The 14,980-nt window shown below is 34.8% G+C and overlaps 1 protein-coding gene across 2 annotated transcripts; it reads left to right on the forward strand.

Moving 5' to 3' along the window:
* The first annotated feature begins 6,635 nt into the window (after window positions 1-6,635).
* On the forward strand, window positions 6,636-14,936 carry pla2g12b (phospholipase A2, group XIIB). 2 transcript variants are annotated; one of them, XM_082154554.1, is made up of 4 exons: window positions 6,636-7,445; window positions 9,617-9,693; window positions 11,624-11,789; window positions 14,154-14,936. In XM_082154554.1, exons 1-4 carry the CDS (start codon window positions 7,070-7,072, stop codon window positions 14,270-14,272), a joined length of 738 nt encoding a protein of 245 aa, XP_082010680.1. In that variant the 5' UTR covers window positions 6,636-7,069; the 3' UTR covers window positions 14,273-14,936. The 2 variants fall into 2 exon arrangements, with proteins under 2 accessions (XP_082010680.1, XP_082010679.1); XM_082154553.1 differs by having other exon boundaries at window positions 6,700-7,445; window positions 9,617-9,705.
* Window positions 14,937-14,980: the final 44 nt, after the last annotated feature.

Here is a 14,980-nt window from a genome sequence, read left to right on the forward strand (position 1 = left end):
TGCTTGTAGAACTTGTAATTACAATGTGTAAACTTAGTAAACTTTTAAATAAAGCTCATACAGAGCTTTATTTACTGTAATTATGGCATGGCTTGAATGCAGTAAAGTATACATTTGATCTCAAAACTATGGAAGCTTGTTTAAAAGATAATTGCAACTTTTTATCTCACAATTGTGAGTTTACATATCGTAATTCTGACTTTATTTCTCAGAATCACGAGATATAATGTCAGAATTGCGAGATATATGTCAGAATTGCGTGATATAAAGTCGCAATTGCATGTTATAGATTCACAATTGCGAGATATAAATTCACAATTACGAGAAATACTCTCGCAATTCTGACTTTTTTCTCGCAATTCTGATTTTTTAACACGCAATTGTGAGTTTATATCTCACAATTCAGAAATCTTTTCTCTTTTTTTCTTTTAATTCTTTTCTTTTAAAATTCAGCTTTGCATCACAGAAATAAATGATAATTTAAAGTATAATAAATTGAAAACAAATTATTTTAAATTGTAATAATATATCACAATATTACATTTTTTTCTGTATTTTTGATCAAATAAATGCAAGCTTGATGGGCAGAAGAAACTTTTTTCAAAAACATAAAAAATAGTAATGTTTCCAAACTTTTGGCCTGTACTGTAGATATATGAACTCAATAACTGATTATATTAAGCAGAACTCAAATGGAATGATTTACAGCAGATTTCTAGTTTGCTGTGCTTCTGACTTTTAAAGGAAAGTAAGGCTGGATCCGAAATCACATACTTCCCTACTATATAGTAGGTGAAAAACACTTCTTTCATGACAAAAGTATGTATGAACTCACAGTATACGTGCCAGTGACAAATAAGGTTTTCAACTGATAAAAAATTCAAAAAGGTTAAAACTGCACATCAAAGTAGTTATTATCTTTATGGGGGTGTTTTTTACTTATTACTAAAATCTAAATTTTAAACAATGTATTTTAAGCGGTTTAACTGAGAATCATGTGACGACACCAGTCAAAATGTCATACGGGATAACGTTAATGCATTTTCTAAATATTACGATATTAAAACTTTTCAAATCAATAATACTTAATGAATATATAAAGTGATGCAGTAAACAATATTTGGAGCACAGAAAAAAATGTTTTGCACAACAATTTTTTCTCATTATATTGTGATTTCTTTAAACGCGACCCTACCTGTTCAAGTTCTTAACCCACATTTTAACACTGCAATGTGATTTAAAATGCGAAATGTCTGAAAATGTTTTACAGGACTTGGTATCATGTTATTATTGTTTCCTCAACTCCATGAAGTGAAATAATGCATTTCAATGGAAAAAAACAGCGTTATCCCGCCTGACTTAAGTTGTTACTCGGTATGACACCATATGAGTTAACACATGAATTGTCATTTTTACAACACTTAATAATGTTCATAAATAATTAATGTTTATGTTATGCAATGTTTTTCCAAGGAAATTAATTAGGCTCCACTGTAAAGAAATACAGATGTGGTTTTCAGTGTGTAAACTGTTACACACAAACTCAGTGTAGTTTCTTCCCAGATTTGGCAAGTATAAAAATACATTTAAACATTTTTTCATGTTTATGAATATCAGAACAGCACAACTTTTCAACATTAGGTTTAATTTAGTACTGAAAAGTACCGTGAATCATTTTATTGATGATCATAGTCACTCTACATCAATATTCATAAATAATGTAAAGGGTTAAAGTAGGCGACCTTCACTCATTTCACTGAACATCATTTATTTGAACAACAAATTTACAAAAGCATGTAATTGAACAACATATTTATAAAGAAAAATCTTATTAATGGGTTGAAGTACCTTGAATCACTAAATTTCATTAGTTTCATTAAATGAACACTACATTTTTATAGACTTAAAGGGGCTGATTCCCCAATATGGCAGGTTGGACAATAATTAAGTGTAATTGTAATTGAATATTATTATGAATTATATAATTTGCTAATATTTAACTAAACAATGTTAATGATATGTTAATATCACAATTTTAATGGAAATTATACAAATTAAAGCTGAAAACTGTATAATAATATATTGTCAAACAGAAAGTAACTGTTATCCTATATGACAAAATTGTTATCCGGTATGACAAAACTCAGTTTAAATCTTAATCAGGCAGTATTTTTGGCTACCTATAGAAATCTGCAACCTTTACCTTCAACTTCCAAATATGTAAATTCATGCTAAATAAACATATTTACATAAAATCCACATTATATATGTTATTTTAGCGTTATCCCATATGACACAGGATTTTACTACATAGTGTGCTATAAGAAAAAGGGTAAGTTAAACACATTTTATGAAAGACATACTTACCTTTCACCATTGTTTGGGGGTCCATCAGGGTCTTCCTGATTGTGTAACATGCTATCTCACATCGTGTAAAAATAAAATTCACAATAAAATTGCTCCAGTTTGCTTGTTATCCCGTATGACATTGGCTGACAACCAGTTTTGGGACAGAATGCTCCAAAGCATAACAATCAACTGGATGTCATATTCTTTGTAATATTTAAATATATTGTTGTCAAGACTCATACAATAATGCCTGTGGCAGAGATGTTAGGGTTTATTAGATTTTTTACAGTTTGTTTGGCTTTTTTGTATGTCACTCTAAGGTCCAGACAGTTATCCGGTATGACATTATGTGACTATAATGTCTAATAATTCTTACACTTTGTAATACCCTCAATATATGTTTATATCATTTGATAAACAGAGATCAATAGATTCAATAAATGTGCTTTTTATTAAACATTTCCTTATTTTGACTTCATAAAGGGGTTTGGACATCAAAATTGCACGTCACGTCATTGGGCCATACACATAAAAGAGTAGGCAAAAAGTAGCTGGATGATCTACTTCTTCCGGCGAATAAATGTTAAAGAGCAAACATTTGTGAAAACAGGGGGTGCTGGCACCAAGCCTGCACCCCCTGCATTGCACCCCCTGATGCACCCCCGGCATCAGCACTGACGTGTCCAAGCCCCCCCAGCACCCCCACTTCCCACGCCCCTGTACTGCTGTGCTGCTGGAAACATCTAGGCTTGAAGCTTTATTTTTCGTTAGTTTAGCCACTGTTTCAAATAAGTACCTAGGGTTTTGTTCATTTTCTTCTAATGTTGAAAAATAAGCAGATTTAGCAGTTTTTAATGCCTCTCTTTATGCAATCGAGCTCTCTTTCCATGAAATGCAAAATACCTCTATTTTGTTTTCTTCCAGTTGCACTCCATTGCTCTCTTAAGGGCCTGAGTGTGCTTGTTGTACCACAGCGTTGGACTATTTTCTTTAATCTTCTTTAAGCACATCGGAGCAACTGTGTCTAAAGTGCTGGAAAAGAGAGAGTTAAAAGTTTCTGTTGCAATATCGAGTTCTTCTAAGCTATCTGGGATACTGAGATGATGAAACTGATCAGGAAGATTATTAATAAAGCAATCTTTAGTGGCAGAAGTGATAGGTCTAACATAGCTATTTGTAACACAGCTTTGCAGCCTTGGCTAAATGAAGTTTACACGAGACCAGATAATGATCTGAGATGTCATCGCTCTGCTGCAGAATTTCAACAGCATCAACATTGATTCCATGAGATAATATTAGATCTAAAGTATGATTTAGACAATGAGTAGGTCCTGACACGTGTTGTCTAACTCCAATAGAGTTTAGATTGTCTTTAAATGCCAATCCCAATGCATCTTTTTCATTATCTATGTGTATATTAAAATCACCAACAATTAGTACTTTATCTGCAGTCTAACTCTGATAGAAAATCAGCAAATTCTTTGATAAAGTGTGTATGGTGCCCTGGTGGCCTGTAAACAGTAGCCAGCACAAATCTCAAACGTGATTTATCATTTACACTATATATTGTTACATTAAGCACCAACACTTCAAAAGAATTATATTTGAAACTATACTTCTTAGTAATTCTGAAGATATTACTATAAATTACAGCAACACCTCCCCCTTTGCCTTTCAGACGAGGTTCATGTTTATAACAGTAATCTTGGGGGGGTGGACTCATTTAAAGTCATGTAATCGTTTGGTTTTAGCCAGGTTTCTGTCAAACACAACACGTCTAGAATCTAGATTATAATCTGTAATCATATCATTAACAATAAGTGCTTTTGAAGTAAGGGAACGAATATTCAGCAACCCGAGCTTTATCATTTGTTCATCTGTATTATATCTGTTTTTTGTTTGTTGAACATCAATTAAATTATTACCCTTTAATGGGTTTGGGAGTTTTTTGTATTTCCTACTTCGGGTAACAGACACAGTCTCTATATGATGATATCTAAGTGAAATAGTCTCTAACTATACAGAACAGATAGTCATCTGACCTCAGTGACTTGGGACGTCAGTTTAGCCAGTCTGTCTGCTTCCTGACCTGAGCCAATTCATGTTTGGCCAAATGGCCAAACAGCACAAAAGATACTGTAGCTATTATTTTTGACGTGGAAAAATGAAAATTGCACTGGCTATGGAACTAATATTGATGAGCAGCGCTGCATGTAAAAGTTGAAATTCTTTTAACTTGACACGACGTCTTAAAAACGCGGCTCTCGTGCAAAACGCTGCAAAAGATGTGAGACATACACGTCTGTATAGCGCGTTTAGAAAAACAATGGAAAAGTATTGACCATTGGAATGGAAAAAACGCGTTATTTGGGAGTAAGTGTACTAACCCCTAAGTGTACGTGCCTGTTGCTCAACAGGAAAACCCTCAATTTTTCATACATTGATTTTTCTTCCATTTTGGGGATACTTATTTTAAACACAAAATAAATTACTTGCATGGTAGGGTACAACAGGGCACACCCTAAGCAAATGTGCTTTTCAATACTCCCATATGATTGCAGACAAAATATATGTTTTTATTGAACATTGATGGAGCAACAAATTTTGTGTGAAAATAAATCATAAAAGGGGTTTGTTTGTTTAAAAATCCTATAAATGTATAAGATGGCAAGATGTGCCTTTTACCCCAAATACCAAACTTTTACATATTCTTTCGTTATGGCTTTATTCCGTTTTGAACTTTTTTTTACCTTGAACAAAACTGAAAATCATTAACAAAACCTCAAAATATAGACATTAATTTAAATATCAGATCAAATTAGTGCAGAATCAACTTTGCGTTGCTGTCCGCGATTGTGTCAAGGATCAGCCAAATTTCCACGTGCACCATCAAAAGCGGATGTTAAGAAAAGTGCTAAGCTGAATTTTTGTGCCATCTTGTGTTTTAAAAGAGAATAAAATCAAATGCGCCTTTTACCCCGGTTTACCTTTAGCCCCGTTTTACCCTACTATCATTATACCCCTACTATTGTGGTGCATGATAGTAATGCATTACATCATGTTCGCTATAAGTATATATTAACTATGTTGTGTGTTCATGTTTACTATAAATATTATGATTAATTTTTTTTATCTATTTGTAGTAATAGAGGTGAAAGCTCATAACTGTACGTCTCCACTTATTGTTATCAACCAGAACATGTTCCTACTCAGTGCACGTCTGAAATAAGGGACATTGTCAAGTCAAGTCAAGTCACCTTTATTTATATAGCGCTTTTTACAATACAGATTGTATCAAAGCAGCTTCACATTGATAACATGAAAATAATACAACAAAGTTTGTTTCTAGAAGAAAATTACGTCATCGTCCAAACCTAAGTAAGGCAGATCAATAATATTGTTGAATAAATGTCCCCAACTAAGCAAGCCAAAAGCCAAGGCGACAGTGCCAAGGAACCAAAACTCCATCAGGTGACAGAATGGACAAAAAAACCTTGGGAGAGCCTAGGCTCAGTCGGGCCAGTTCTCCTCTGGCCAACGAGCGAACAGTGTATGATTATGATCCAGGCAGCATTACAGGTCAGAAGTCAGATTGGTCGTGTCGATGAGGCCTTCACAGGGCTGATGAGGATGGCACTTCAGGGATGCATTATGGATGGGTCCAGGTGCAGGTCCACCATCTGATCTGGATACGGCTGGGGTCCAGCTGATTTCAGTAAACAGAGAGAGACTGGAGAGAACTGGGAGAGACTGCTTATCATTCCATATGATAAGAAACTGTGTGAACAACTGCACATTCAACGACAGACACACCTTTCTAATAACTATTAAATATTAACATTAACATAGTACCCCAGACAGGGAAAGAGTGTCGGCCCAGATCCGGGCCACATCTGGTGCATGTGGATTCCATGCGTACCAGATGTGGGCCGGATCTGGGCCGACACTATGTTGCTGTCTGGTATGTTGACTTTGTCAATCACACATACATAATGTACAAACTTTTTTTAGGGTTCTAAATCAAAATCCCCAAATATAAATATAAATAAATAATTTTTTATTTAAAAAAAATAATAATTCTGCCTGCTCCTTCAGCCAGTCTTTTCTGACTAAAGTAACAGAACTATCACAGATATTTTTTACTTAATTCTTTAAAAAAAAGAAAGATCCAAATTAATTTAAATCCAGAAAATAAAAAAACATGTTTGTTATACAGTGTATTCAAGTGTAATTAGAAATATTTTTTTACTTCATACCTGCAATCACCATGACTCATACTAATTACGCATGACCAAATCAAGACATAGGCCCTTGAGATTACCAACAGTGTGTCAATAGCAAAAATAGTTGAAACACGAGAGCTCTATAGATAAAATGACTGTGTGTGACAGGTAAAATGACTGTGTGTGTCAGGAGATCATATTGCAGGTGAAGTGTGGACTGCAGATAATGAAAGCCAAGAGTCGATTACACAGGGTTAGTGTGGCTGTAATTCACTGAGAGAGCAAGCCTCAGCAAGAGATTGGACCTTACCTTTAACCTTAGCACCAATCAATGCTTTGCTGTCTGCTTGATCTAATCACAGGTCAAAGTCCCTTCCACGAAGCACTATCAACAGTGTCTGTTTGTGCTGCTCACTCTTTTCCTCTAAGCGCTTTGACTTTATCTGTCTTCCCTTCTCCTTGGAGCCTACAGACCTCCAAGGACCTGTTGTCAAATCATGTTTCCACGTGCGCTGCCGTTGCTTCTGCTGTGTATCTCCACATGCTTGGCTGCCACACTTATCCAGGCCTCTGTTGATGGGGCGGCAGAGGATTCGCCTGCTGACGGGTCTGTTTTACCTGAAGCTCAAGCTGGTGATACCCCAGATGTTCTGGTTAATGGGGAGTACCAAGCAGAACACATCTTGATGGCAGATGCCCCTGTTGAGGGAAAACCTGCAGAGACCCAGAGTACCACACAAGAATCTGAGGATGATTCGGAGTGGGGCTTCGGTTCTATCAGAGGGAGTTTCCAGGCAGTGAATGGGTATTTTGACTCTATACTGGAGCTGATGGGAGGCCGGGATGGTGTATGCCAGTACCGCTGTAGACATGGTAAGTGAAATAGTGTGCTGCCTGTCAGTGCACATCGGATGACACTTCTCAGATCTGAGATTATATGCTTTTGACAAAGACGGTAACAATAAAACAGTTCACCCTAAAATTATTTACTTATAATAAAATATAAAATTATATCACCCTCACGTTGTTCCAAACTTGTATTACTTTCTATCTTCTGTGGAACACAAAAAGAGAAGACTGTAGATTTCCAAAAGGGGTCATACTGACTGTTTTTATGACACTTCTATGTCCTTTTTGGATCTTGATAAATGTGTTCACCATGAACTGTCATTGAATGTTAAAGAAGAGTGTGTACATTCTTCAAAACTTCTCATTTTGTGTTCCATTAAAAATAGGAGAGTAAAGAAGGTGAATAAATAATGATTTCATAATAATATTTGGATGAACTGCATATAAGTTTAGCTAGTAAAACTTCATCAGAGTTGAATATTAACTAATGTGTGATACTAATGAAAAACAGAATTCATTTTGTTGATAAGCTGAAACATCTGAAACATGCCCTCACTGATCTGTCCTAAGTCCTCATGTTGAAAGACACAGTGTGGCATTGGGCAAGTAGATCACACCACTCTACAGAAAACACTGATGAAACAGAATATTTCATATGCCTATGAATAAGAGAATGTAGTTATTTTATATCTTGACTCCTTTGTATTACTTTTCTGGTTTCAGAATGACAGACTTGCACTCTTTGCTTAGTTAAAAAAAAAAAAGTGTTAACAGAATGCAAATTAATATAACTTAATGCAGCCAGAACAAATCCATACATTGAGCTAATTAGCGATGTGAGAAAGTGCAAATTTTCAATATTCTTAAATGTTTAATGTTACCTAAGAAGGGTAGTGAGTGTATTTTATTCACTCACAGTAAAATTTGTCAGTATCCGCCTATGTACAGTTTTAGCAAAATAATTGCATAATACTTAATGAGGGTTCAAAAGTCATACTGAACATTTGGTAATTGAGCCTTGACTAAATGCTAAAGCTAAGATAATAGAGTAGTTGTAGTGTCTAATCTTATAATGAAACTAATATTCCATGGACAGCGTCACCTTCTTTTGCATTGATAAAGATCATGTTCTGAATACCAAACATGGAAATGTTTTATACTGTTGCACCATGCAGTCAATTGGAATGCTCCATGTATAAATTAATGCATACATGTCTACCATATATGTTAGATTTCTCTGTAATTAATCAGGCAATTAAAATGGTTACAGAGAAAACAATTACTTCAATCTTGCTTTATTTAGACAGTGGTTTGTTGCTTTGGACAAAACTGATCACAGATATTTTATTGACATTGGAATTCCCCAGGGCTCCGTTTTAGGACCTCTGCTGTTTTAATTCCATTTGTTACATTTAGGTAATGTTTTCAGGAATTTGTTTTTTTCATAGCTTCTTTTTTTCTATAGCTATGCAAGCGATACACAACTGTACCCTTCTAATTCATCTGAAGATCACAACTCCATGTTAGATATTTCTCAATAGACGTCTTAAAATTTAATAATACTGAATAAGATTGAATTAATGGTAGTGGGTACAGAAATTCTAAAAAGGAATTTGCTGGACAAAAATGCATCTTTGGTTTCAAATGTTAAATCTGTAATACACAACATGGTGTTACTTGTTAAGATTCTGCTTTTAGCATTGTTCCTTATTTAATAAAAGCTGACAAAGTTGTGTACGACTCAAGAAACATTGTGAAGCCAAATAATGTTTTAGGTTCATTATACACTTTTAAAAATAAATCTTCTTTATTGGCATTTATTGTTTCATGAATAACCTTTCATATCCAGGGAACTTTAAATGTTCTTCCCACTCAGAAAGTGGTTATTTTACTAATTGTTTACTGGAAGGTTCTTTAGGGAACCCAAAATGGTTATTCTATGGCATCACTGCAAAAATTATATAATAATAATAATAATAATAACTTTTGCAACCTTTAATTTTAGTGGATCTCAGGGGTCCACACAACAATATATATCTGCTTTAGATTTTCATCAGATTTGTAAGCAAAATTCTTAAAACCACTGTTATGTGAAATGTATTCTAATGAAGATCATTAACAATATTATATATTGTTTTTTTTTTATTAAATATATGATATATTCTATATTCTAATGTATCATTTTTTTTTTGCAGGTAAAGCTCCTCAGCCTCGTGTTGGCTATCAGATGCCAGAACCTGATGGTTGTAGCACCTCACTTCTTGGTTTCCAGGTACCGAACAGTGTATGTGTCCCTTTATCTCTACTAACATTAACCAGTGGCCAGCCGCCTTGAAGCTTTGTTAAGAACCATCTCCATGAATGACCTGTGGGAGTCCGGCCTATGAAGTGTGTACTGGTCAACAAATCAATCAAACTTATAATTAAAGGATCCATCAAAATCAACCTGTTAATGTTTACATGTTTGAGTTAGACAGAAGAGAAAATTAGATCATTTTGTGCAATGTGTATCTGATAACATAAAGGTGGCCCTGCTTGTTTAAATGGAAACAAGTCACTGATCAATGATTTGGGATTCAAAGTACAGTGACTTATATAAAGCGTTGGCCTTTAGAGAAGCTGCCAGGTTAATGGCATCAAATTAAAAAATAAAATAATAATAATAATCATTTGTGGCACTTAGTAACAAGTAAACTAGATATATAAAAAAATCTGAGTATGTTTCTATGTTTTCACAACTAATACTATGATTATATATTTCAAGGAAACCCCTAACTTCGAAAAACTGAGTTTGGTTACTTTACATTAGACTTAATTAGACTGTCTCTTCCTTTCTAACTGGGTGGTTCTTGGCCATATAAGTTGCTATGTGGACCAGACCTTGAGTTATAGCATTAAGTTAAAGGCCTGACAAAATTTCAAATATGTGGCTCCTAAACCTGAGAGAATAGCAAGGACTCTGAAGAGAGAGTGAACATCCAACAGGTTCTGGACAGTTAAGTTTGGCATCCAGTCAAAGCGCTGATGAGATTGCTGTCAGGAAAGAGGAAGGCATTTGTGCCAAATACAAGACTCATGGACAGCCCTCTATGTAATTTCTGACTTTTTTCATAATTATGAAGTTTAAGATGTCCATTTAGAAAGCAATTTTAAAGGCAATATATCTGTATCCAATATATATATATATATATATATATATATATATCCTGCGAGTCTAACCACCATTGTAGCATCCCTTAAATAACCATGGCTATAACCAAATCAAGAGTTTTCATCCTTTTCACACCAAAGATGGAGCAGGAACTCCTTGCTTGATATTGAAATTTTGTGATTTATTTTAAGCCTGGCACAAAACGAACATGCGTAGCACCATAATACAGTATATTTGCAGTCTTTGCTTAGATTGCAAAGCAAGTAAAATTGCATAATTTTATATAATTACATTATAAAGTAAATAATCATTACCGATGTAACAGTGCCACTGTCGCCTTTGTCACCTTTTTTCACCTTTGTTGCTATTGGCTTTTGGCTTGCTTAGTTTGGGACATTTAATTTAATATTCAACAATATTATTGATCTGCCTGCTTTGACACCATTATATGAGAACTGAACTGAGCTGGACAATGACATCAAGGTTTTCTCCAGAGCAGCTATTTATAAATGAACTAACTTTATTACAACTTAATAACTTAATAATAAATGTATTATTCAATAACTTTATTACAACAATAATGAAACATCACTGAACATACTTAAGCTGGACTGTGACGCTATTTTCTTTTGGAAACCAACTTTGTTGCATTATTTTCCTGTTATCTCTGTAAAGCTGCTTTGAAACAATCGGTATTGTAAAAAGCACTATAAATAAATGTGACTTGACTTGACATGTATAGACTTAAAATACATTACAATATAATTTGAGTTGGGCATTGAAAGGGTGTACAGGGTGTTCCATTTTTTTGTGACTAACGAGTTCTTTGTGTGTCTGCACTTGTGTGTGTTTGTTTGTTAACAGTACAACTAAAATCTTAACCTATTTTCCTTATACTGCATATTCCTCTCTTATTTAATAGACAGCACTGTAGTGTATTACTCTGGTTTTAGTACAACAGTAATACCAATGGTTGTTTTTAGTTAATTGGTTTATTTATTATTGTAAAAGTTCTAATGCGCATGTTGTGTAATGTGCTGTTACTCCACAGTTTGATATGGGTGTTCCAGCTATGACCAAATGTTGTAACCAGCTAGACATTTGCTATGAAACCTGTGGCTCTAACAAGTACCGCTGTGACACCAAATTCCGCTGGTGCCTCCATAGCATCTGTGGTGACCTGAAGAAGAGCCTGGGCCTCATGTCAAAGGTTGAAGGTGCGAAATACTCACATGCAACACACACTTCAACCCTGTTACAAAACCTAGTGAGCTGAGACACAGAAGCTATTCCAAAAGGTCCCTGAACAGTTCTAAAGCAGAAGCCAATCCCATAATGCAGAGTGACAATCTCATTGAAAAACATCCATCCAAAACGGACTATAATGGACACGAGCGAAGGCTACTGCTGAAACATGCATATAAATACAGTGAATAGAATGTGAACTGCTGCAAGGAAAGTAGGGAGAACATCTAGGCAGGTGGTGCTGGGGAGGGTGGAGGGCTAGGGAAATTCCCATGGCGAGTTGAGCCGATATGGGACGGAAATAAATAGGTGTTGTAGATAGAACAAACAGATTGATTGGCCAAAGCAGTCGGCTTTAAGAGAACCAATCAGCTTCTCAGAAGACTGAACTATATAGGGTACAACGGGGTTAAAGACTCCTTTGATATTATTTTCCTCTAAACCACTAGATGGCACACAAACTTGCTGCAGCACTTTCCAAAACATCTGCTTTTCAAGATGCACGTGGATTTTTGACTGATCCTTGATGCGATTATGGGCAGCAATGCAAAGTTGATTCTGCGCTACTTTGATCTAATTTTTTATGTTTTTTAAAACATTGTAGATTTAAGTAGCAAATGAGAATCAGTCAAATTAATGAATATATTTTGAGACAAAGGTCTTGTTAATGATTTTCAGTTTTGTTCAAGCTAATTAAAGCAACAGTTTTTTTAATAACGTAAAAAGCGCCCCTGCTGTTGGGGCGAAAGTTCATAACAATTCATTATTTTATTTATCCAAATAAACAGAAAATAGTGCAAACTTTGCTAACTTTGAACTAGTATAAACTTAGAAATGATTAAAAACACATTATTTTAGCTTAACTATTTGTATCAATACTATGTGCCTTTTGCCCCATGCTGGTGAGTCTTGCCACCTTATTATACATTTATAAGATTTTTAAACATAATAAACCACTTTTATGATTTATTTTCACACAAAATCTGTTGGTCCATAAATATTCAATAATTTTTTATTTATTTTTTTTGCAATCATACACTATGGGAATAGTGAAAAGCATTTTTTTTTCTAAAGGTGTGCCTTTAGCCCCGTTGTATACATACAACATAAGACATAGCCTAAGACATAAGATAAGTATATATAGAGAGAGAGAGTGCTGGTCAGAATTATTTGCCCCCTTGGTAAATATGATCAAAGATGGCTGTAAAAAATAAATCTGCATTGTAAATCCTTTTGATATTTTATTTTAAAAATGTGCAAAAATCTAACCTTTCTTTGAAGGAAAAGATTGAAAGTGGGGGGAAATCACATTATGAAATAAATGTTTTTCTCCAAAACACATTGGGAACAATTATTTGCCCCCTTTTATTAAATACTTTTTGGAACCTCCTTTTTCCAAGATAACAGCTCTGAGTCTTCTCCTATAATGCCTGATGAGTTTGGAGAACACCGGACAAGAGATCAGAGACCATTCCTCCATACAGAATCTCTCCAGATCCTTCAGATTCCCAGATCCATGTTGGCGCTTCTCCTCTTCAGTTCATCCCACTCCTCTTCTATAGGGTTCAGGTCTGGGACTGGGATGGCCATTGCAGATGCTTGGTTTTGTGCTCAGTGACACATTTTTGTGTTGATTTTGATGTTTGTTTTTGGATCACTGTCCTGTTGGAAGATCCAAACATGGCCTGATATAGGATTTCTAGCACAGGCTGTCAGATTTTTTATCTGTTGGTATTTTATCGAATCAGTGATGCCATGTATCTGAACAAGATGTCCAGGACCTCCAGCAGAAAAAAAAAGAAAAAGAAAAAGTGGGTAACTTAATATGGGTTTGGTGCACACAGGGATAAAAAAGTACCCCGTGTGTAAAATGAAATACTCTGCTGTATATTTAATGCTGTGGGCCTAATTTTCTGCTGGAGGTCGTGGACATCTTGTTCAGAGACATGGCATCATGGATTCGATCAAATACCAACAGATAAAAAATCAGAACCTGACAGCCTGTGCTAGAAATCTTATAACGGGCCATGTTTGGATCATGTCAATGGCCATCCCAGTCCCTAGCCCTGAACTGAACAGAAGAAGCGCCGACATGGATCTGGGAATCTGAAGGATCTGGAGAGATTCTGTATGGAGGAATGGTCTCTGATCTCTTGTCTTATTGGAACAGAGCTATTTTCTATTATGACCTAGAAAAAAAAAAAAAACATCTTAAACTATAGGAAATCAAAAACAAACAGTGCAGAGATATAAAAACACAATATGGATTGTCATTTGTAATAACAAACTGGACAAAACCCCTCAACCTCTTTTCCCTTCTCTCTCTCTCTCTCTAGCATGCGAGACCTTTGCGGACACTATGTATAACACTGTGTGGACTTTGGGCTGCAGGCCCTTCATGAACGGCCAGAGGGCATCCTGCTATTGTGAAGGAGAAGAGAAGGATGAGCTGTGAAGACCTACAAACCACAGAAACACACCACATTCAACACATATAAACACTTTACAGGTTTAAACTACTCCACACAATGGGTCAGTATTATGATGAATCTCATTAAAACACACCCAGGTCACATTTCACCACAAAAATTCAAAGAAATTAGGCATATTTTCATTCTAAATTCTAATTATTATATTATTATAATATTTATCATACTATTGTGTCGTATAAATACTACTAATAAAACATATGTTATTTAATTTATGTATCTTTATTTTCTTTGCATTGCAGCAAGAGATTTTTTAACTTTTTGGGGTGAAATATGACCATTACATGTTCTTGACATGATCATGAGATTCACCCAGTAACCCTGGTGCTTAATGGATCCAATTTAGTTAAATAAACACAAAAGATTTTATATCGCATGTGTAAAAGTGTCCCATAAATTTGTAGTGTGTGTGCTTGTGTATGGGTTTATTATATAGGAAGAAAATATCCATAAAAATATAGTCTCAATTTAATATGTACAATAAAAAAAAGATATTTGTTCAAATTAATGCTAAAGATTTAAATAAAGAGCTCATTAAAATATAGAGAACAGGAAAATTGCAATACAAACGTCCCACAATATATTTGTATCAATGTATTGTACTATTAATAAACAATGTTCCAAACTAAATTTAAGTTTGTTTTGGCATAATCAAAATAGTATGTTTTTTTTAC

Source organism: Leuciscus leuciscus, assembly GCF_965113295.1.
Source record: "Leuciscus leuciscus genome assembly, chromosome: 22".
NCBI classification, from domain to species: Eukaryota; Metazoa; Chordata; class Actinopteri; order Cypriniformes; family Leuciscidae; genus Leuciscus; species Leuciscus leuciscus.